At 25.0% G+C, this 25,679-nt stretch overlaps 3 protein-coding genes across 4 annotated transcripts; 2 read left to right on the top strand and 1 right to left on the bottom strand.

The window, feature by feature from the left end:
- Nucleotides 1-252: 252 nt before the first annotated feature.
- LOC112602458 (uridine-cytidine kinase-like 1) lies at nucleotides 253-8,782 on the bottom strand. 2 transcript variants are annotated; one of them, XM_025350528.1, is made up of 12 exons: nucleotides 8,378-8,782; nucleotides 7,940-8,073; nucleotides 7,731-7,861; nucleotides 7,057-7,230; nucleotides 6,812-6,918; nucleotides 6,205-6,375; nucleotides 5,536-5,607; nucleotides 4,869-5,120; nucleotides 1,229-1,438; nucleotides 943-1,128; nucleotides 718-883; nucleotides 505-659 (listed from the first exon to the last, which is right to left on the bottom strand). In XM_025350528.1, the coding sequence occupies exons 3-12, from the start codon at nucleotides 7,768-7,770 to the stop codon at nucleotides 505-507; spliced, it is 1,533 nt and encodes a 510-aa protein (XP_025206313.1). In that variant the 5' UTR covers nucleotides 7,771-7,861; nucleotides 7,940-8,073; nucleotides 8,378-8,782. The 2 variants fall into 2 exon arrangements, with proteins under 2 accessions (XP_025206312.1, XP_025206313.1); XM_025350527.1 differs by lacking the exon at nucleotides 7,940-8,073 and having other exon boundaries at nucleotides 253-659; nucleotides 8,378-8,430.
- Nucleotides 8,783-9,208: 426 nt separating this feature from the next.
- Nucleotides 9,209-24,935, top strand: LOC112602459 (protein tilB). The gene is made up of 10 exons (XM_025350529.1): nucleotides 9,209-9,423; nucleotides 12,330-12,497; nucleotides 18,721-18,895; nucleotides 19,348-19,526; nucleotides 19,655-19,751; nucleotides 22,098-22,331; nucleotides 23,390-23,555; nucleotides 23,643-23,707; nucleotides 24,617-24,766; nucleotides 24,830-24,935. Exons 1-9 carry the CDS (start codon nucleotides 9,414-9,416, stop codon nucleotides 24,762-24,764), a joined length of 1,242 nt encoding a protein of 413 aa, XP_025206314.1. The 5' UTR covers nucleotides 9,209-9,413; the 3' UTR covers nucleotides 24,765-24,766; nucleotides 24,830-24,935.
- Nucleotides 13,776-16,660, top strand: LOC112602457 (transcription initiation factor TFIID subunit 5). The gene is made up of 2 exons (XM_025350526.1): nucleotides 13,776-14,762; nucleotides 15,402-16,660. Exons 1-2 carry the CDS (start codon nucleotides 13,851-13,853, stop codon nucleotides 16,503-16,505), a joined length of 2,016 nt encoding a protein of 671 aa, XP_025206311.1. The 5' UTR covers nucleotides 13,776-13,850; the 3' UTR covers nucleotides 16,506-16,660.
- Nucleotides 24,936-25,679: the final 744 nt, after the last annotated feature.

The raw sequence follows: 25,679 nt of genomic DNA, 5'->3' as shown, positions 1-25,679 counted from the left end.
TAATAATATTGTATTTACACTGGTTAACAGCTGACTATCACCACCAACCGATTGATTGAACAGATAACAATAATCATCTGTAAAATAATGTATATCAACAAGAGCAAAATATGTCTTGATGAACAAGTTGACTGTTATAGTGACCATTATGTTGATGACATTTTCTGTCATGGACTATAGAATATAGACTCAGTATAAATTATATATGATGACTGATGAGAATGAAGAATACATAAATTGTTTGGACACGTCTGAACTCATTATAAAATAAAACTGTTTATTCAATGATATCAATCCAATTATTAAACAATTATAAACCATTAATCTGATTAATACTAGAAGTCTTACATTAAGTTAAGTACATCTAATTTCAAAACACCTTAATATACAGTATTGTGAGAAATTAATAGTTGTAAGAATTTTTAAAAATAATTGTAAGTTAATAAGACTCGTAATAAAAATTCAGCATGATTAATTATTAAGGACTTCAGTTAAATTGCTTCACTAACTGGATAAGTACTCTTCCGGTTCAGTGCCAAAATATCTATCACCAAAATTACCAATTCCTGGTAAAACATGGAATTTTTCATTTATTTCTGGATCGACAGCTGATGTGACAATGCGCACTTGAGGAAATGCATATGCAATTGTGTGCACCCCTAAAAATATTAACAATAATTTAGCATTTTACTATGTCTAATTAAACAACATACATACCAGATTCAGCCATTAGTAATGACACCAATAAAATATTTTCTTCAGGAACATCATGATCTAAAAGTACTCGAATGGCCATCATTGCAGCTGCACCGGTAGCCACAGTAGCATCCATTAAAATTACCATATAGTCTTTAATATCTTTAGGTAGGCGCAAATAATAGAGCTACATTTAAACAACATAAGTTAATTAAACTAAACAAAATAAATATTCAAATCACATACTTCTGGTTCGCCAGTAGATCTATTTGTTTGAATCAAAATCTTCCCGATACGTATGTCTTTGCAAACATCACAAACTGCTTGTTCCATTGTTTCTCCAGCTCTCAAAATCGACACACCACATATCTTGTCACTAGCACATCTCTTACCAGAATATGGCACACACTGGGGAGTATCTACAATAACATCCTAAATAAAACACAATAGATTTAATTCATTAACCTTACATAACTATTAATTTTATTTTTTGAGACAAAAAAAAAAGAAAAAGAAAACTAATACCACTTACTTTGAATGGCAACAATGATAGCGCAAACTCGATAACTAGTCTAATAAGCCGTTTGGAATAAAATATAAATTCATCTTTAGGCGTGTCCTTGTTTCGTATAAAGGTATGTAAGCCTTGGGTTTGTGGTGTAGACGGCAATAGATGAATAGAACTGGGTAGAGGTTGACCAATATAAGACATTGCAAGTGTTTCTCGTAATTTAAATCCTCGCTGAAACATAGAAAAATAATTTATCGTTTTAAAATATGTATTTTTTTTTTTTCAAAAACATGGGAATATAAATTAGATAAATTATTGTAAATATATATCAATAATATAAATATTTAGGTATATTTTATTTTATTTTTATATTAACTTATTTCAAAGTTAATTTATACATGAAAATTATAATCATATCTAACCTGATGTATGTAACTCAAATTTATAACTAAACATTAATACTATTTTACAATTTTAAGTATTTTATTATTTGTACATTATTAATAAAGATTGTGTTACTAAAAATATATCAGCCAATCACAATTGTCTACAATCCATAGATAACATTTTCAAAATGGCCATAGATATTTATTTTACAAACAATGAACTAACATTGTTTCACTGTCTTTATAATATCGTTTTATGACTTATAAATTATTTACACAAACTAGTAAATAATAATAACACTACCTTTAATATGAATCAAATAGATAAAATATATATATTAATTGATTTAACTTAATTAAACAACATTTTTTATCTCAAAAAAAAAAAAAAAATCATAAGTCAACAGTATAAATAAATTATAAATTAATAACAACAATAATGTTAACAATATGCTATGAAAAATACATTAAATTCATTATACAGAAATTATTTTAGACAAAATTATTATTTTAGAACATACAATATATTTTTATTTTTTTAATGGGGTAATTATCTATTAATACATAGTTTAACATGTATTAACACTAAATAATTTATCATTGCTTTTGAATTAAAATGGCAGTACAACCCTGACTTATGTTCAAGTAAAACAATAAGTCATGTTTTCAATCATATTTTTCTTTATTATTTAATTTCTATGAAATCTAAAATTGTGATAATAACTGATTTAAATTATTCAATGCTTTAAGGGCACTCTTAAACAGTTCACCAAAAATGTTATTATATTACCTATAATATTTATTATATATTTTTTAACAAAGTAGTATACAAATTAATATTGTTGATTAATTATGATTTCTTTTGAATTACCTTTCCTCATATTTTTAAATATTTGTAAGTACAAAATTCAAAACATTTATAGACCTACTGTCAATTATGAAATTAATATTGCAAATCAACATAAAAATAAATATAAATAATTTTATAATTATATCTGGAAGATTATTATGCTCACATTTATTTTTAATTTAGAAAAATATTAATTTAGTATTTTTATTAATAAAATTTGAATTTTCAAGATTAAATCAACTATTAATACTTTATTATATTATTGATAATTGTTTTTAAGTTTAAATAGCAATTCCACACTAGCTTGTATGTGAGCAAACCAAATAAGTTAAGTGATTAATTCTATTTCCAGTTCATTATTTTTCTTTAGTACTTGATTTCTATAAAATATTATTTTATTTGTAATAATAATTATTTCAAATCATTCATTTTTTTAAGTACACCTCCCCTGCCATTAGCAGTTCATACGTTTTAATGTCAAGTGTTAAATCAAATATTACCTTTGCCAAACATTATTAAATATTTGTAAGTACCGAATTCCAAATGTATACAAATTTTAATGATGATATGAACCTTGTTGAAAGTAAATATGATAATTACTTATTTTTTTTTTTTTGAAAAAATATTATGTTCTTTTTTTTTTTGAACACAAAGTTTAAGAAATAGTTAAATGAATAATACATTTTTAATTATTTTAAACAAATTCATTTATTTTAATTATTTTTTTTTTGGTTATATGAAATAAAATATAAATTATAGTAAAACAATGAAATTTAATCACAAATAATTAATTATAAGTTTTGATATTTATTAATATAAGTCATTTCTCAATGTTTCTCTTAACTTCTCAACCAAAATGACACAATGTTTGAAATTCCGTTAAATGGAATCCTTTCATAATGCAGCAAAATGATTTTGTCTTACCTGTATAAATATTTTAAGTTGAAAGTAACTTTAAACCTAATTCAATTAATAACTACGTTTTTAGTATACAATCTTCATAATTACATTCATAAAAGAAGAAATCAAAAATTATTTTCTTTTTTTTAATAAACTAAGCAATAAGAGATATCAGATCAAAATAAATTTAATAAAAATTATTATCAAAAATAAATCTTAATAATGCTAACTATAAGTAGACTACTAAAATTAATTTTAATAAATAATAATTTAAAAATTTGTTTATTGTAAGAGATCAATATCTGTAATTGTTCTTTTAGTCAGATAGTAAATTTACTTCGTACATGATTGATATAGATTTGTTATTTTTAATATAAGATTATGGTGAACTTTTGCCAAAATTAATGATCGTCTGTTTTTAAGTAGGTTTTTATTTTGATATATGTATATGCAAGTGTTAAAGTATGAAATTTGTCATTTCATTAAATATCTAGGAACTCTTTATACACTAACCAATTAAAATATAAATTAACTATATATTTTATAAGTTCTCCATGATTATTCAATTGTATTATTTACTTATATTGTAAGTAATAAGGATAAAATATAAAAATTGATGGCATGTAAAATACGACTTATTGGCGTTGTTCATGCTATTGATGATTAAATTAATTATTTTATTTTATTAATAAACTAACTCCCAATAAATAATGAAAATTTCATCTTTATCATGTCTACAAGACTATTAAAAATGGTATATTGTCTAATTAAAAATGTCACCAAATACAATTTTGTAACAACAAATGGTAGATATTACACTTTTTTTCGTTTCAAATTTAGGTGAATAGTAAATTAACTTAATTTATAAAATATTATTAACAAATTATATTAAATAAAAATAGTTGTAAGGTTTAGATTTATATTTTCATCCTGAAATATTTTTTATAAAATTGTAAACATTTTTATGTTTTTTTTTATTAAGATTTTCATTTTTTTCTAAATGTAAATGAAGAATAATTCTAATGTAAAATAAATTATTATTCCTGAATGTAATTAATATTTTTAATATCAAAATAAATATTTCACACTTATTCTTTAATTAATGTTATATATATTTTAGTTATCCTCAATTAAAAATTGTATAGATGAACTAGTTATGCTATACAATTTCTAAATAAAGTATTAATTTTATTTTAATGTAAATACTTATAATTAAAGCAAATTTTTAAATTATAAAGTAATGGATTTCAACTTTAACAGTAACTTATATTACACAGTAAGTAAGCAAATAAGTTCATAAAATATAACAATTAATTTTGCTTACATTTCTGTATTTCAATGATAACGATAATGATAATTCAATCTAATCTATTTCTAATAAACTAAAAAAATAAACTAATGTATTAACTACTATCTAATTCCTAATATTTTGTACACTTTTTAAGCAACAATAATTTTAAATTTACATTAATTATAGAGAGAAAAAAATTACTTTTAAAAATAATAATATATAAAAAAAAGTTACCGCTTGTAGTTGTTTATGTACATGACGAACAATTAATTCTATAGCAACTGTATTATCCCCACCTCGAGGAACAATGATATCAGCATGGATCATGGACGGAGCAATATAATGTGAAAATGACGGTTTTACCATATTGCAATACTGTTTTAAAACACCTTGAAGATCTCTACCTCGTTGAGATATATCTCTCTTAAGTCTCCGTGCTAATCTGATATCAGCATCAGTATCTACAAATATCTTCATATCCAACATCTATACAAATATAAAGTTAAATAATTATGATTGTAAAAATTCAATTAAAAAATATAAAATGGATAATTTTAGATTTACTAAAATTATATGTCATTGAAATTAAATACAAAATTGACATTCAAGAATTTAGGTATATATTTTATACAAAGATTTGTACAAAATAAAAAAATTAATTAAACACAGAAAATAATTAAATAAACATTTTAAATATTTATCATGAATATGCATGTCTTAAACTTTTCAAACCCTTAAACTTTAAGAATAAAGGTAGATTAATTTAAACAATTTGTGAAAACTTAAGTTTAACCAATCTCTTATTAAAAAATATAAAATAATAAATTTAAAATTAATAATAAATAATTAAACTATTGAGCATTTTTAAATTAATATTCAATTTTAATGAAATATTACTAACCTTCAAAACATCTGCATTATAAAATGCCATAATTCCTTCAAATATTATGACATTTGCACCATACATTGTTTTCTAAAATAAATAATAATATATAAAATTTTAAAATATATATATATAAAACACTATAAACTAGAATAAGAATAACCAATTAAAATTAATGAGAGATACAAAATAAATGAATCAGTATTAAATGATTAAGTTTAACATGAATACTAAAACTAATTTATCAACAATTACCTATTATTACAAGATATTAAACATATTTTGGCATTTGTAGTGTATGTAATCGACCAAATAAAAATCAAGTTTAGTATGTGACCTAACAAGACGATTATCTATAATAATATACATACATAAGTATGAACGGATAACCAAGGATTACTTTATAATTTTATTATATATTCAGTGGTCTTGTCTAGATCAGTAAACAAGATACAATTTTTTTAAACTCTGAAGTGTATAGCTAAATATAATTTTATGAAATTTCTATTTTTTAATGATATTTTGTTAACTAAATATAATTCATAACCTATAAGAACAAAATAATCTAATTTTTATGATTTTTAATTTGATTGTTTTTAAATTAATTATCATATAGTAGGTCACATACTAAACGAATACCTATATTTTAGTCAATAGTTAATATTAAAGAAGAAGTTTAATGCTTACAGTTTTAGTTTCCCTAGCATGTGTGACAAAATTATAAATGGGTACTTCAACTTTCTTGCCATCCTTTAACCTTTGCAAAGTAGAAGTCAATAGTTCAAAATCAAATGCTTCTGGGTGATCAAAGTTATACTCATTATGAGCAGCTTTTTCGTGTTGTTCTTCAGTTAACACCTAATAATAAAATAATAGATTAGATAAGTTGTTAATTATAATACAGTAGAAACTCAATTAACCGTCATTTTAAAAAAAAAAAGGCAAACATAGTTTCCAATACTTGGTTGCCACAAATAGTAAGCACACAAAAATAGTTTGGAATATTTAACATAAACAATAAATGCAATAAGCATGACGTGAACACACTTTTAATTTAATCAGTGACTAACAAGTAGCCTGTGTATGCATGTATTGTTTTTTTTTTTTTATTATTATTATTATTATTTATATGAAAATACACACATTGTAAAATATTTATATATATAAATACATTTATTGCAAAACTACTGTTAACCGTCTATTTGATTATGCATCAAGGATTCGGCCCCATGACTGACGGTTAATTGAATATTTTTACTGAACTTTAATTGATACTATTATTAATAAATTAAACCTTATAAAATGAATCCATGCTAAGCAATACAACCCATGGTACATTTAACGATTCTATTATTTTTCTAGCCACAGTTGTTTTCCCAGAAGCACTTCCACCACATACACCTAAATATTGTATTGTATATAAAATTAGATTAATTTTGTTAAGAATTTAAAAGTTTAGCAATATTTCACATCTGTTATTATAAATACATAAAATTTTATTGTCCAAAAGAAGTGCAGTTAACTATAATTCATACTGACCAATAACAAATGGTTCTACTTGCTGCCCAGCAGTGTTGTACCATGGTGGTCGACCAGCTGTGTAAATTGTGCGAGTGTGAGACTGTAATACTGATTCTGTAGCTGTTTTTTTAGTCGACTGACTGACAGAGGTCGTTCTTTGTCGTAAAGTTGACCGAGGAGATTTCACCAACACTTAAATTAAAATAAAAATACAAAAATAACTTACAGAAATACTATGGAAATGAAGCAATAATAAATCAGAAAACAAATTGTGTGTTAAGAGATCATGTCTTTTGTTTTACCTATTCATTTATAAATGTGCAATTAGAAAGTTGGATATTATTGATAATAACACATGTATTATTATAACTATTCAATACATTTTAGCACTCAGCAACCGTCAGGGTTTGACAAAAATTTGGTCTATAGAATTATAGTATTTTTTTAAATATAAAATAGTTTTAAATTGTTGTTGATTTTTTAAAATCTTAATGATTGCTGAATGCCAAGATGAATTGGACAAACTATACATACTCATTATAGAAGGTCAATTTGTAACTTCAACAACATACCAATTGTTGATCATGGTTAAAATTTTTAAGCAAGCCAATTTTATCATTATGTAGTTACTTAATAGTTCTACTATATTTAATAAACAAAATATAATTATAACAATTAAAATAAATTATTACCCGTTGATGGTGCACTAGTTGGCTGTTTAGATGGTGACATACTAGATGAGATTATGCTATCACTTTCTTCGTCATCATTATCTAAAGCAATCGAAATGTCACCAACTACATCACGATATTCATTCAAATCACTAAAATCAAAAGAATTAAAAAAATTAATTATTTATCTATCAACATGATAAAAAATATCTTTTGTATTATACAAATACCTTATTATTGTTATTTTCTTTTAACATGTGTATTTCCTGATGAATTTATTTTTAAAAATTTGTTAGATATCACAATACAATTAAACAAACAAGACACTTCAAGTCATCAAAAATTACACACATTAAAATAACATCTAAAATCAGGAAGTAAAGATATAGGTACCCAAAATTCAAAACCTACTAAATTTGTTTAATATAAAAAATAAAATACATAACATACAAAAAAATAACCACTGTCAAACACAAATGAAACCGCTATGGCCAGTGTACAAAAGCAATATACTATTTAAACTATCTGAACTACGCACATCGCATACTATAGCCATAACGGTCAATTAAGACTTTAACCGCGACTAGTATTACAGTAGCATACTAGGTTACTACAAATAGTGTTACAGTACACCCATTAAGTTAGTTATTACGACCAAGGTAAATTACCTATCGGAACTGGCAGAACTCGGAGGATCAAACGGTTGTATTTTAGCAGCCATCGTGTAACGCAAGCCTAACGCATAATATCACCGTTAATGGTGTAAATGGTGGTTATTGGTTACCACAATAATGATCGAACATAGGCACCGTACGAAATGTCAACACGTCGTCGCGAACTGAATTGCCGTAAACATATTTTGTAATTTGTGCGTACCGAACACCGATATAATAATAATAATAATACTGCACAAATAACAGTACAGCTGCTTAGCGAGAGAACACCGTCGACGTGCAATCACACTTGAAGTCGACGGGTGAAAACTCGTCTTTAGAAAGGTCGTAACTCGTGAACTCGTAACGGCGTGCGAACGAGATGAATACAATAATAAATTCTATCATCTGACGAACGATGGTCATAATATTTATATCAATGACGATATGATAACAGAAACAGATAACCGTAAAATCATATTTTATATAAGTATAATATTATTATCTTAGTTGGGAGCTAAATAATCTAAGACTGTAGTTCCAGGGTATTTACCATAGATAACATAGATAACGTCGAAAAACTCAAAAATTGTCATGGAAAAGTGCAAGAATCGTTTTCGTCAAAGACGTGACGTCTAGGCCACCAGCAGCTAATACCTTTTGTCAACCACCTGTATCAGGACCCGCATGTGGTACAAACTTTAATACTTTTTATTTCTTTAAAAATTTCCATATTTTGTGCCATAGGTACTATTCTACAATATATATATTTATTTATTGATATGTCTATGGTTCGTTTACGAGACAATAATTGTATTATGGGTTATGAACGACCACATTCACGTACCCTGGTAGTTTAGTAGTAATAAAATACCATTAGAAGTTAGAACCCGTAAGTAGTAAGTTTTAAACTGTTACTCCATTCCATAGCAACGACGTATCATCAATAAAAACGTACAAAAAGTATCCATTGAAATTTGAAACGTATCACGATCGATAAAATATTAAAATAATTTGTTTTTTGTGAACACAGCACGCGTATTGCATAATTATGGCTAATAGTGAGTACTTATAAGTTATATTATAATATCTAATATTAATGGATTATCGTAACTTGCAGTTATCATTGTATCATTCAAATATCATAAAAGTAGATACCTACTTTTATAATAATTAAATAATAATAACATAGTAAATGCAATAATTACTGAAAAAATATATTTATAAGAATATAAATATATTAACTTACCTTAAAAATAATACTAAAATAAAGACTTGAATAGCTTATTCAAAACTTTATGAAATATGCTGATGTGTAGTCATATAGAGTATACACTGACAGACCGTCTTCGCTCAAAATCGTTTTTCTTATACAATTATATATCATTAAATTCAGATTTAACGATTCCGTTAGTTAAATATTTATAAAATTATTTATAACTTAACAATGTACAAGATGTATGGTATAACTATGATCTCACACTTACAAATGTAATTTATTTTAATGTAAAATTTTTATATTCATGATGCACCGTATATACATAATTTAAACATAAGCAAGTCCAATTACTTAATTTGAACTTTAAATTTTTTCCTTATTTTTATCATTTATTGTAAAATACAAGTATTAAAGTACCTAAATAAATTGAGCAGTTTAAATAGTTAAAGTATTTTTTATATTACGGAAATACTTTTTTACACCATATGCGTACCTCATAAGGTTACGACAGTAATATAGTATCACAAATCAGTGAATGTAAACGTATAATTAAATGATATACAGTATATACACCATAGGTAATAACTAATAAGTAATAATTACTTCCTATTATTAGTATAATATTCTAAGTTTAAATTTATTTACGTATATAAATAATCCTATCAATAACTTCCAACATTAATGTCGATTTCGGAAAAAAAAGTAATTATATATTCCAAGGTTACTAATTTTAACAGGTACCTACTAAGGTGCTTATATTAAACAACTATAGGTAGGTATTTGTTAATATTGCTTCCAATTATTTCTAATTTTGTTTTCAATGATTTACTATTTCAATAAATACCAAAAAAAAAAAAAAAAATCAATGCATTATCAATTTCTTATAAATTAATAAATTAAACTTCAGTGCACAAGTTGGTCGTAGTCTTAAAGATTCAATCAAGTTTTGGTTTTCCTAGTTTCATTGTCATTTTTACAAAATTTGGTATTTGACTTGGGTTGCTCAAAAATGTTCTATCACTATTGTTATAACCATTTATCTATTCTATAATCAATGTAATAATTAATTACTATTTTGAGGACATCGTATGTAAAATTAAAATCAATAATTTAATTTTTTAAGTACGTGTAAAAATTAAGAATTTCTGGGGTGCCACTACTGAATGATTTTCTCATTCATGTTTCCTGATTATTTTTCTCAGACAAATTTAATTATTATAACCATTGTTTATTTTACAGATTGTAAAACGTCGTAATTTTAAATAATAAAAAAAGGGTAGGCAAGTTTATACCACCTATCCGTGCATAAGGTGTCTAGTTGGTCACTATTATTATGGGTGTATTAAATTTGAATTCAATTATGTACCTATCAATTATTATTAAACTCGAAAAATTATTTTAAACGGAGACAGTCTATTGATATGACTAAATATATTTCGTGACATGTTTTTTGATATACATAGTTATAAAAGTTATTAATTTTATTTTTACAAATAATATTACAGACTACAGTATAGGTTCTTTTAATTTTATCTGAAAATATTGCATTTATTTATTAGTATTCAATAGTTATAACAATATATATTTATATCATATTACCTACATAATATCATTTATATATTTAAAAATGTAACAATATCTTTCTTTAAACAGCAGCATATCTAAGATTTTTTTAGGGGGGAGGGGGTGCTATAAATTAAATTGTTTTGAATTCTGTGTGAATTTTATTTTAATCATACATTATATTACTTTTTTTTACAACTTATTTTATGATTGTAGTAGAAGTTTAAATATTTATCAATTGTAAGATTATTTATAAATGTACATTTTTTACGTAAAGTCAAATTCATGATTTACTTAAATATTTTAAGTTTTCACAGAAATGTTTTTAAATTATAACAAAATAATGAGTATTGTTATTTATTGTTTAAAAATTTATTTTGTCCAAATTTGAAATTTAAATATCTATAAAAAATAAAATTATTTCTATATTTTGTATTCTTAGTCTCAGTGTGAACTAGTAGTGAAGAATATTGAATTAAATTTTCAAACCTTATAGCTAATAAAATTGAAGATTTTATACGTTTTTTACTACGAACTACATCTTATAGTTAGAACAAATGTTTGATTTTGATGAATTTTAAATACATTTAAATTTCAATACAAATGTATATAATAAAAAAATTGCAAATAATTTTTTATCGACATAAATATAAAAAAATATTTATATCGAAAATTTCTCGTGCCTAAATAGTATAATAATTACATAATAAATTATATAATATAAATAACTGAAAAACAGTCAAAATGTTTTGATAACTGTTATGTGTTATTAATATGAATAATTAATAAATTACACAAACGTATTTTATAGTCTTTTATTATTGTTTACACTCCAAACAGTCTAAACCGTAATGCATGTACATTAAAAATTGTTTACTCCTTAAAGTGCAAAATCCAATTCGCTACTAAAAACTATCTTTAACCTTGCGTTACTATACGACTAGACTCAGTTGTAAATACATATTAATTTCTTTATGTTAGCTACATTTTAAATTACATATTATAAAATCAATATATTCTTCGCTTCGCTCCGAATTTAAAATACCTAGTAAATACCTAGTAACCTAACCATCGGTAATAATAAAATAATTTCTATACATTTTATTTTTATATCTCATTTGCGATTATAATAATAACAATCAATTAGGGATGTAATAATCTGTATTATTTCAAAAATTTTTCCAGTTACAATTGAACTTATAAGGAAACGTTCTGAACATAACGAAGGTGAGATCGGCACTTTAGAAGAAATATCACTACACCAGGAAGATATTACTAAAATAGAAAATCTACAAAATTGGTGTAAAGATTTAAAAATATTACTTTTGCAATCAAATTTAATATTTAAAATAGGTCAGTATAATTTACAAATAACTAATAAGGTTAGGTAATCGAATGTAGGTATTAAAGTTTCGTAATAAAATGTCAAGTTATACGTATATAACTTCATATTCATATCAAAATTTGTATTTGTAGATACCCTTATAAAATAAATTGTATAAATTGTAAAAATACACCAAATATATATGGTTTGAATTTATTGCATCCATCAGAATGCACTCCGAACAGTAGTGATTTTGTTTTTATGTATACCTATATAAGTATATTATTAGGATATTTATTAGTTTTTAATTATTATAATCTAAAATATTAGATAAATGTGGATAATTTATAAAACATTTTATTTCAGACAGAATTGACCATAATTTAATGAATGCATTTCCAAAAATATACGACTTTTAGTCTCTAAAAAAAGATATAGGTATCTTTAAAAAACAAGACCTTCCCAATGTTTAAGTTAATAATAGGTATAAACTATAAATTAGGTAGATATCAGTATGTCACTGTATCAGAATTTGATAAATCGTGTTTATTATTCACGTAATAGTTTTAAAAACACTTATACATAGATATTATGTAATTTTTTTTTTTTTTTTGTTTTTTTACAATGAGATAATCTTCATTCTAGAAATCTTAAACACTAAAAACATATACATACATAATAAATTTGATCGACGAAAATGTGTTTCTTAAATTATTCATAAGATTAAATCATTTAGATTTTAGATTATAACGGAAAAAAACAAATATAATAGGTATGTGGTATGTCCTACGCTCAATGCTGTGTTTACAGTTTTTCACGAAGCAAGCTCCTTCCTATTATTTATTCATAGTTTAATATAATAACTATATACTCATTTAGTAGATATTTACCATTATAATTTGTACTAAATAAACTTTTATAATATAAATAATACAATAGTGAACAAATTGTATACAAATATCGTGTAAAAATGTTTGCTTATTAATTTCAAACGTTCTTATGGCTGCACTGTATAAACTGTAAACCATAAAGACTTGAATATTCTAGTTTTCATGCAGTAAACACTGTATAAAATCTTATCATGAAAAATATTTTGTTTATACATTTTTTAGTAAAAAATTTTTTAAGTCATTTTTCAAAGTTTAAATCGTGTTACGTTAAAAAGTGTACTTTTAATTTATTTAAAGAGTAATTTAACTTCAAGACCTGAATGTCGTTATTATACATTTGAACTTACCTTCCAAAATTTTAATATCAAATACTTCAATAGTTAATTACATTTTATCATAGAGTTTAATATTATTTTATGATTTTATGATCTGTAGTTGTATAATAATTGCATATAAAACAATTATTATAAGCTTATAACATTGTTCAAAAATATGGAAGAAGATATTAAGCCAGATATTAAACCAGTGATTGATGAAATCCCCAAAGAACCAGATGATAAAAAAACAAGTTTATGCGTTGCATTGAAAATTCTCAAAAAGTATAACTTAAATTCTACTGCGGAAACTTTGAAAAAAGAAGCAAATTTAACAGATTCTGCATATAATACTTCAGAGCATGATGTTAATAATGCCTTAAACATATTTAAGTCCCAAGGAGATCCGTCAGTGTATGAGAATGCTTATATAACTCTATCAAAATTTGTTGAAACATCATTAGATATTTACAAACACGAATTGGGCTGTGTTTTATATCCAGTATTTGTACACATGTATTTAGATCTTGTTTGTAATCGTTATGAAGCTGAAGCTTTGAAGTTTATGAATAAGTTTGGACCTGAACAAGAATCTTACTATCAAGCTGACATTCAAAACTTGGCAGTAATTACCAAAAAAGAAGAATTAGATGATAATGCTTTGATAAGTAATTACAAATCAAATGAATTTGTTGTTCGAATGTCTAGGGATACTTTATCTCTTTTAAAACGGCATTTGAAAGAAAAAAAACAAACTGTCCTATTAGATATTGTTCAAGAAAATTTATTTTTTGATGTATATGAAGGAATAGCTAGAAACAAACAACAAATTGATGCGGTAGCAGGAGGTATGATTGGAGAAGGAACTCGACAAGACAATAAATCTAGAGTGTATTATGGGTTATTGAAAGAACCTGATTTGCAAACTGCAGCAGCAACAGTTAACTTAGATGAAGATGAAGAAGAAACTCAAGAGAGTGAAAAACCAAAAAAAAAGAAATCAAAGTCTAATCCTTTATTATCTAAAAAAACTAAAATTGATCCTAATGCTCCACCATTAGATAGAATGCCATTACCACAACTGAGAGAGGTAAATATATTAATATAAAAATAGTAATTTTTTTTTTAAATGTTAGAATTTGTTTGAAAATTTTAAAATGAAATTCTTAAAATTTAATATATATTTTAATATATTACCACCCATTAATTCAAAACTCGATAATGGAATTTTTGTAATATTTTTAACTTCCTGTCATAGATAGTTAATACTTAAATATTTTTTGTTGAGTGTTAACCATTATCTACCTTTAAAACAACTGGATTGTCCTTTTACTTAATCATTATAAGGGAAAAATACTTGTAATGACTTAAAATTTAAAATTTTCTTTAATAATTGTATTAAAATCAAAAATATCTTATCTAGTCAATTTTTGAATGAAATATTTTATTTATTGGAAATTTAAATCATATTTTATTTTTAGAGTTATTTTAATACTTTTGAGTTTTTTATTTATCCAATTAATATTAAATATGTAATAATAGTTTAATAATTTTTTTTCAAAACGGATACAATAATTTATTTTGTAGTAAAAATATAATAACTTAATTTCTAAATTTAATTACATTAAAATTTTAAATTATAAAACTAATGTAAATCCTATATAATGCACACTAATTTTGTAATATTAATAATATAGTTTTTTAATATTTAAATATTTATATTTTTCAGATTGATAAAAAAATTAAGGTTCAAGCAGTTTTGGATTCTGCTAAACGAGTAGCATTAAACCATGAAACATTACCTTCTATATGTTGTTATACATTATTAAACTGTTCTAATGCTGTGAATTGTGCAACCATTAGTGATGATGCAACAATGTTGGCTGTAGGAATGGCTAATAGTCAAGTACGTGTATGGAGCCTTGTACCTCAAAAACTGCGTGCCATGAAAACAGCCGATCAACTACTAGATATAGATCTGGAATCAGATGATGTAATGCATAGGATACTTGATGATAGATCAGCTGAAACCACTCGTACATTACTTGGACACTATGGTCCTGTATATCAAGTATCTTTTAGTCCTGATAAAACATTATTATTGTCATGTTCAGAAGATTGCACTATTAGACTTTGGAGTTTACTTTTATGGTCATGTGTAGTTGCGTATAAGGGAAGTTATCATCCTGTATTTGATGTCAAGTTCAGTTTACATGGTTATTATTTTGCAACTGCTAGCAGAGACCGTACAGCAAGATTATGGGCAACAGATAATTATCAGGCATTAAGGTTGTTCAGTGGTCATTTTTCAGATGTAGATTGTTGTCAGTTTCACCCTAATTCGAATTATATAGCAACTGGGTCAAGTGACCGAACTGTACGTTTATGGGATTGTGTCACAGGAGAACAAGTACGATTGATGACTGGTCATAAAGGAGAAATTTTGACATTGTGTTTTTCAAATGAGGGACGAGTTTTAGCATCAGCTGGCAATGATTGTAATATACTTCTATGGGACATTGCACATGGGCATTTAGTGGCCATGCTTACTGGACATAAAGGACCTATTTATACAATTACCTTTAGTAGAGACAGTACTATTTTAGCTACTGGCTCACATGATTGTAAAATAATGCTCTGGGATTATTCAAAACTTTTAGAAGATCTCTCATTGGATGATATGAATGTACATAACCCAACCGTTTTGAATAATAGTTCTAAATACCTACTTCGAGCATTTGGTACTAAGAACTCGCCAGTTATACATCTATTTTTTTCAAGGCGGAATATTATGTTTTGTGTATGCTCATTCAATTCTCCTCAATCCAGTTAACTGTTAATTATTAAAAATAATTACTGTACTACATTTATCTTTCTGTTAATTATTTAATAGTGTTATAGTTAAGTACAAGAGTGTATAAGTAACTATTCTTTTTTTGTGGTATTTGTAAGGATAATTTATTTTTTTAAATATATTTTTATATATTTATAACTTATGTAATATGTATATTATTCATTAAAACACAGTTATGTTCTTTTACATTAAAATATTAAGCAATTATTTTATATTTATGTTGGACTGTTAAAATAACCAAACAGTATGTATATTCTATACTATATACAATCGGCATATTATTTATTTTAAATAATTGCAATTTTATGTACCATTAAATTTTAATTTGTACATTAAAGAAAGAAAATTAATTGAATATTGTACAAAATTAATCATACTAGGGACCTAAAAAAGTATAAAGATATTTATATAGATAGGTCTATGATTTATGTGTGTTTGATAAATGATAAATTAATAAACTAAAAATCTCTAAAAAAAATTTAAAATAATAATTTTTACTTGCTTTATTTGAATAATTAAAACAAATATTATAATGAGTAACTATTGAATAATGGACCAGTAATGACCTAAGAATTAATAATTTAGGTACCCAAAATATTTTAATGACTATATAACGTTACGCATTTTGCAATATAATTTATCAACAGTGTTTTATCCCCCGACTTTCCTAGTTCCCCTACATGTTATAGCAGTGGTCTCAAACATACGGCCCGCGGGCCACAAGTGGCCCGCGAACCCCTTCTATGTGGCCCGCTATAAAAATACATTTTGAACAAAAACATGAAAATAGTGCAGCTCAAAAATAAAAATTATCAAATATTCAAGCTATTTTTAAATTTTAATTATAATTTTTTTATAAGCTAACGATCATTATATTTTTTCAATGATAATTTTGTAGTAATAAAAAGTAAATAAATGGATTTTGTATGTATTTTTGCCTTAATTTTGTCTTTAGTTTCTAGTGTATAAGTATAAAAGTGACACTTAAAATTTGGCCCGCGAATTTTTTTTGAAAAAATATATGGCCCGTAGGTAATTTGAGTTAGAGATCACTGTGTTATAGTGTTAGGTGCTTCGGTGTAAACAAAAACAATTATTCCTCTGGTCGCCGTTACCGTCCGCCGGTACGCGCACCCAAAGCAACTTGTTTTCCCTTAAAAATGTAACTATACGTCCCCTGCTACCAAGACATTTTTGCCGAACGACCCATCGACCTGGATAATCGTCCGAGACGCTGTACTTTTCATTCTTTTCGGGATCTCTGACCTGAGAACAGGTCGAGTCAAGCTCTATCTAAAAAAAACACCACACTTTGTTATTAACCGAACAAACATAATATGTTTAAAAAATATGTTTACAAACATAATAATATTATTATTGATGTTTTTTCTATTTTTCTTTCGTTGTGTACTCTCATAGGTCACCATGTACCTGAGTGTTCCCCTGATGCGGTAGGTGCACGGTAACTATAGTAAGCCCTTAAAAAGGACGAATAACCGTCACATAACAATATAATAATATGTCTTATGGATCCCCTAATATCTGATTTTTATTTATGCTTATTTACAGGCGTGTACACAAAAAAATATTTATTTTTTTGAGGGGGGGCTGGTCGTACATTTTCGTACATGATATGTATATAATCCATATTGCTATGACAATTCGGACAATTAAATAAAACTAAACTAGTATATAATAAAACTATTATTTCCTGAAAATTCGAGGGGGGGGAGGTTGAACCCCTAGAACCCCCCTTTGTATTTGTGCCTGCTTATTTAATATAACTTACAATTATTATACATTTTGAAAACTTGAATGTTAGATAATTAAATATTTTTACTTTATTCCATGTTCTTATTAATTTAAACATAATAATTTTTTTATTCACTGAGAATTTATGTTGTAACTATGATTATTTATATTAGGTAATTATAAGAACATAGGCATAATTACGTGTCTGGTCTGTCTGGAACTTTGGCAATGATCAGACATGTGAAATTAAATAAACTTAAAAACTAATTTTTAAATTTATTTTATTTAATATGGGAACTATACAACGTAAGGAAATAAGGAATAGATTCTCAGATTAGGTTAAAAAATTACTCTTGTTCTAGTCTATAAAATAGTTTTTAGTATGCCTATATGTTCATAAACCATTTAGATACCTAGGTACTTATTACATTTTTGATTTCAGAAAATTTGAACAAATTAAAGAAGTTGGAATATTTAAATTTGGCATTGAATTGTATTGAAAAAATAGAAAACTTGGATCGATGTGAATCTTTAAACAAATTAGATTTAACAATGAATTTTATAGGGAAACTTGATAGCATTGAATCCTTAAAGAACAACACACATTTGAGAACATTGTAAGTTAAAGTCTCATTAGTTTTAATCAAAATATTATCTTTAAAACGAGATAAACTTGTAACTTATATTTTATGAACAATATATTTTAGTTTTCTGTTATTATCTATATTGACCAAAAAACACATCTCCCAAGAAATTAATTCTTTCTAAGAATTTGAATTCGTACGTACCTTTTATAAACCCGGGTCGCAACTCGTAAATTATTTTGGGACTTGGCCGCAACTCACCAAAACCGATCAGTATATTATGTGATTGAACAATTTTCACTTAACATTTTTGTCATAGTATAATTCAACTAAAAATTTAAAACTTACAATAAATTTTTTTTATGACAACAGTAAATGTTTTTATTTGTAATTTTTGGTTTAAATAAATAACAACAGACTATTTTCTTCGAATTTTTTTTATCACGATTTCACAAATTGTTATATTTATGTTTTAATTTATTCAGATATCTCACTGGAAATCCTTGTACAGATTACGATGGATATCGAGAATATGTTATTGGTATTTTACCACAAATTGACATACTCGACGGAATAGATGTGACTTCATTTGATAAATTAGTCGCAAAACAACAGTTATCAAGTGTTAAACCTAAAATTATTGCCCAACAAAAAACCTATGAAAGTAAATGTTCGAAAATAAATTTAAAATAAAAAATATGTATAATGCATATTAATTATTAGTTGATACTTAATATATTTATTGAGCTAGGTACTTTATTAGAATAATTAGTTTATGTCTATTTTATGAAGATTTCAGAATAAAACAAAAAAAGTCATCAAAATCTTTAAATATTACTGAGGAAACTTTGGATACGTACGAAAAAAATTATGATGAATCAGATGAAGAGTATGTATAAAAAAATATAACAAGTACACCTAGCCACCTAGGCACTGTAAAATATTGCTGTATAGTAGATAGATAATGTATAATAACTAATAAATATATATTAAAAAATTTAGGAACAATATAGAAAATAATCTGGAAAATAATATATATTATAGTCTATAGGTATTAGTAAGAACTAAGAACGCTACTCAACAACTCAACTAATATAGTTAATTGATTGTTTTTTATGTCTCATATAATTTAATATTACTCATAAATATCAATTTAAAAAAGTTTTCATTACAAATGTCTATTAAATTGAACATTGATTATAGTATAATTTATAATAATTAATAGTACTATCTTAATTCATAGTACATATTATCCATTGGCAGTTATTTTCTTTTTAATTTTATCTAACAATATATCACTATATTCTATACTCATGAGTCATAACTCATAACTTATCGTTATTTATTCGATGTTGTAATTCATTTTATTGTGAATGGGTGAAAAATTCACATAGGTATGGTGAGGGCACTGAGGGGTGTTATGATGTGTGAATACTTGTATTTAACACCTATACCACTTTTTGAGACACACGTGAATAATTGTAAAAATATATCAAATAAATATGTAAAAATCTTATCACGGATAAGAGGTAAGCTAAAGATAAGTCTATAGTTCGTCAGAAATAGGTAATTAGATCTTTAGGCTATAATTGATATTATAATACTTAATAATCAAGACACTAATTGATGTTGTATAAGCTCGAAATATGTGTACAGTAATATATTATGTATGTTGATTCGTTTACCAAACAACTCTCATTATTTCAAATTAAAAATCTACTAACGTTTTTGAAAATATTTTTTTACTTTTTTGAACGATTATATTATACATTTTTAATATCATATACTGTAGCAAAGTATTTTAAGGAATATTTTAATACATAAAAGTCGAAATTTGGACGAATAGTTTATATGAGTTTTAAATATTTAACAAATAAAAATAACATAGATATTTATAACAATTATATACTGGTTTATATTTGTATAAAATACATTTTACAAATGTCAACAAGTCAATTTCTTTTTCAAATATTGCTTGATTTTATTTTAATGAATTTCTGATTAATACTTTCAAATTTCAATGTTTTTATTTCCTAGTTATAAATTTACTTAACTAATTGATACACTTTAAAAATTCAAATATGTTAAGATATACCTAGTGATTGGTTCTCTATTTTTAATTTAAAACTGAATGCTTCACTTCCATTATTCATTCTCTATACATTATTGCTCAAAATTTGTCTGAATGTGACTGTAAAAGTTATATCATAGTTAATATAGTTACCTATAGTGACCAAATAATCACTAAATTTAATAATTCTTAAATCCATAGATTAGATTTGTCAGCGATTAATACCAAAAACACACTTCTCTTCTTTTACTTCATCTTGAAGAAAAAAAGTCGATTCAAAAACATATTGTAACCACTAACCATTTTATAATTTCCTAGTTCTTATTTTTGTACTCTATAGACTATAGTCAGTTTTAACTCTTAATCTTACAATTTTTCTTTACCAAGCTTGATTAAAATTAAATCTGTATCAATTCAAAGTGGTGTTCGGAAATTCTTGATTTGCAACTTGAATAATTTCTTTTTTTTTAAATCAAAAACTATTATAGGTATGGGTTGAGCGTGGTGGCTTGAATATTAAATTAATTTCCAAAAATTTATTTTTCGGTGTAGATTATAATTTTGTACCTACAATAATTCCTTTTTACCTTTTAATGAATTAAGGGAAAAAGAAACATAATATTCGTTATTTTTAAAACATTTCGTAAAAGAATTTCATCTCGAAATAATCTAAAAAATATAACACTGACTACAATTTGGATAAGCGCTTAATGGATAATAAATGATCAAATACGAAACGCATTTAAGAAAGGTAATTTTACCTTTAATATTATTATGACCGCAGTTCGTCTATTGCGACTGTAATAATTAGAACACGATATTTTGCGGGGTGTTCTCGTATTTACTATTTCACCACCACAATCACCTAAATTTTAAATTTTAAATACTTATGACTCATAAACCTACCAGTTTGAATTTCAATTTGTATGCATAAAAATACTTAAAAAAATATATTGTTTTTAAATATGTAATTAAAAATATATGTTGTCATTCAAAAAAGTAAAAAAAATTAAAAATTATACCGATAAAAAATATTTTAAAAAAAAGGTTGTTTTATTTCAACTAGAAATTAAGTAAGGCATTTTTTCAAAAGCACTAATAGATTTCGAAATGCTTAATTTTAGATAAGAGAATTACCCTGTATACAATTTTCATAAATTTTAGTTTTTGGAATCAACCGAGTGAAAACACTCCGGAATGTCGTGTGGAGATGGCGTTACACAGTAGACGAGCTCAGCGAAAGCAAGATGAAGCGAAAAGAACACCTAAAGAAAAACCGTGCAGGACTCCAAAGTTGTTCGCCGAAGACGGCCGTCCGTATAATTTAAACCAACCAAAAGTACCGTACAAAATGGAAAATGAAGATAATAGATACGTGCTTACTGTTCATGTGTACAAGTAAATCAATATCATATAATAAAGTTTTTAATGCAAATACATTATTTAAACCTATATCATGTATAATTTAATAATGTTGAAGTTTTATAAGCCAACGCAATTTCGTGGGACACTTAAGATTATACATGCCTATTATATTTTTTAAATGGACATAGCTTTGGAAATTTTTATAGGGAGGGGACAAACTTTTTTATAGGTAAAATCACAGACCTTATTAGTTGATTTAATTGTATAACATAATATCTGAGCATGCTCAGTATTTACATTGTTTCGTTCAATGACGAATTTATTTGAAAAATTTAAATTTGAAGTAACTATATTGGTACTTGCTTTTATTTATCACTTATAAAATATTTCGATTTTTAAGCCATTTAATAAAAAGTGTCCTGCCGTAATAAAAACTTATTTTCAAATGAGAAATATCTAACCAACCTTTTTTTTATGTAAATTGTAAATGACATTTTTGAAAATATTTAAATATTTAAATCTAAATCTAAATGAGTAGTTTTTTAGTTATTAAAATGTTTATTCTAAGTATAATAATAAAATATAATAATGTATTATAAGAATTTATTATATTATATATACCCCTTAATAGGCTTAAAAAAAATTAAGAAAATTAAAAAAATTTATAAAATATATACGATATATTAATTATTAATTATATAATGATTTTAAAACCATTATAACTTCCACCATATCTTCCAACTTTAATAGTTATGATTATTATTAGTAGGTATACACAAATAATAATAACTCAATGTCTCAATAAAATCATCTGATAAAAAAAATGAGTTTCTAATTTAAAAAAAAATTAATATAATTAAATACACAATAATACAGTACCTATACAATTTATCTATAGTTAATTATTTAAAATTATATTTATTATTTAAAATCATTATTTTATTCTGAATAAAAATGTCAATGTCCATTAATCAAGAATAAGTTTTTAGTAAGGTTTTTCTAATTATTTAAGAAATAACTAGATTGGCATTACTCAACGTAATTAATTTTAGAGAATCACGCTGTACAATAACATTTATTTTTCGGTTTAGGTTCATGGACACCAGTGAATTGGATGTGGACGTTCAACCCACGTATGTGAGGGTTACTGTACGAAAAAAGGTATTGCAATTGGCGCTGGACGAAGAAGTAAGAGTGGACGAATCCAATGCGAAACGGTTGATTGGTTCGAAGCTATTAGAAATAACTATGCCTAAAGTAAATTATCGCCGCATAATATATATATAAACGTTTACCAGTAATATGTTTATATTTTTATTGTATATTATGTATATTTTATTATAGGTAAAACAAATAATTTGCCCAGTTAAAAAACAATGCGCCACGGACAAAAATTTTCACGGTGAAAAGTATAGTAAAATTTTTGTTTTTCATTATTATCTATCATTTGTATTAGTAAATACTTCTCTATAACACAGAAAAATTATACAGAATAGGTAATACATAAATTGATCATGATTAGATGAGTTAGTAAATATTTCTGATACAATATGCGTACCGCATACCCATTAAATTCAAATTTATGTTTAATTATGCATAGCTTTAAAGAGAGCATACCTATATGCTTAGGTAGGTACTTGTATTATTTATTCAAAGTTCCATAATTATTTTAACTCGAGCTCTCTATCATAAAGTACGGAATTTAATCAACTTTTGACATATAGCCATATAAGTATTACGTTTTAATAGGACCTATATTATAGCAAAAATAATTAAATAATATTAACAAGTTTAGTAGGTACCTAAATCCTTTTCTTAAGTTTATTTATACGGACATATTTATTATTTGACTTTATGCTTCATATTTACGTACTTACATTTTTTCTTTTATAAAAATATTAAATATATGATTTAATGAATACTGTATAATTCATCGCAGTAGATTATTATGCAGGTAAAGTGAAAATAAGTGATATTTCTTTAATTTATACGAGTACAATATAATATCTCTCGCATTAAATATAATATATTATATGAATCAGTTGCATATTTACGAGGGGAGGGGGGATCCCCCTCATAGGCAATAGGCTGTATATACAAATAATTATAGTCATCATATTATTTAAAAAATTATAAATGTTTTTTTTTTTTCAATAATTGATTAAATTTGCAAGAATTAAAATATTATAATATATTGTTCAATATTCTCATTGCTATCTTCATATATTAAGTCATATCCCCCTCCCACTACAAAAACCTAAATACGCCACTGATATGAATTATATTGTTTTAATAACAAATGTGCTTAAATTTTTTAGTAAATTGATATTAACGGATGAAGTATTTGATAGTCAAAAGCATGTGGAATTTTGGAATATAACTAATTCATCAACAAGCTTAAAGAAAATCGGAGACAATAACCTTGAGAATTTCGTCGACAATTCCGAAGTACCGCCTTTAGAATAAAGGTTAGAAGTTTCTAATATCTACAACGGATAATATAAATATAATTTTTCATGTTATATTTACAGTTAACCCGATGGTTAATTTTAATTAACCTCAATTATTACCACAGTTGGAGAAATTAGAGTTTATCAAAATGGTTATTCGTATATAATAGCAATTTTATAAATTAAAAACAGTGAATATAAATTGTACACGAATAGCTGTTTTACCGCAATTTTTCAAATTTTGTAACTTAATTATATTAATAATTATGTACGTAATTCACCTTACGAATAGAATTATACAATTTTTTCAATACACTGCCCAATTATTAAATATTTATTCTCATACAGTCATACACTCATATCTATATATAGTTAATACGACACACATGCTTGTTGGCAAGATATAAGAATCAATTCCATCAATGATTTTCATTATTTTATTACCTATAAATATATCCATACACCAATCATTTATCAATAATATCAAATATGTAAAAAGAGCTAGGTATATAATAATTTTATGACCACTGCTTTTTTTTTGTCATTACGGTTGCAGAGTGCCAAGATGAACTGGACGAGTTAGGTACGGATAGTTTTCACTTCTCAACTAATTGTAGACTGCAACAAAATTCCGGAAAAATGCGAAATCGTGTAGATTTTATAACCGTTTACATGCTTAATGCTTATATAACTTGTCGTGAATTTAAATGCAACGTTTCATGACCAAAAAATATGTTTAAGCAAAACATAATATGTATAAGTATAGTATACCTAACAAATATGTTATTGTAAAAAATGTAAAGTACATTATCCATTTTGTGCAATAATATACGATTGCTATTTTTGAAATAACATTTTTGGAAAACCATGTTTTTATAGAACATTATAACAATAGCACTTTACCCATTATTGCACTTATCATATTTGATAT

Source organism: Melanaphis sacchari, unplaced genomic scaffold (genome assembly GCF_002803265.2).
Source record: "Melanaphis sacchari strain LSU unplaced genomic scaffold, SCAv2.0 Contig8_pilon_pilon, whole genome shotgun sequence".
In the NCBI taxonomy this organism is placed as follows: Eukaryota; Metazoa; Arthropoda; class Insecta; order Hemiptera; family Aphididae; genus Melanaphis; species Melanaphis sacchari.
Note: the sequence above shows the minus strand (reverse complement) of the source record. Positions and strands in the feature narration are given on the sequence as shown.

Coding starts and splice junctions, on each gene's coding strand:
- LOC112602459 (XM_025350529.1), top strand. Junction 22,332..23,389: donor CTTACTGTTCATGTGTACAA/GTAAATCAATAT, acceptor TTTTCGGTTTAG/GTTCATGGACACCAGTGAAT. Junction 23,556..23,642: donor TAGAAATAACTATGCCTAAA/GTAAATTATCGC, acceptor ATTTTATTATAG/GTAAAACAAATAATTTGCCC.
- LOC112602457 (XM_025350526.1), top strand. CDS start 13,851: ATGGAAGAAGATATTAAGCCAGATATTAAACCAGTGATTGATGAAATC. Junction 14,763..15,401: donor CATTACCACAACTGAGAGAG/GTAAATATATTA, acceptor TATATTTTTCAG/ATTGATAAAAAAATTAAGGT.
- LOC112602458 (XM_025350527.1), bottom strand. CDS start 8,430: ATGGCTGCTAAAATACAACCGTTTGATCCTCCGAGTTCTGCCAGTTCC. Junction 5,608..6,204: donor ATGCTAGGGAAACTAAAACT/GTAAGCATTAAA, acceptor TATTTATTTTAG/AAAACAATGTATGGTGCAAA. Junction 884..942: donor GATCTACTGGCGAACCAGAA/GTATGTGATTTG, acceptor GTTTAAATGTAG/CTCTATTATTTGCGCCTACC.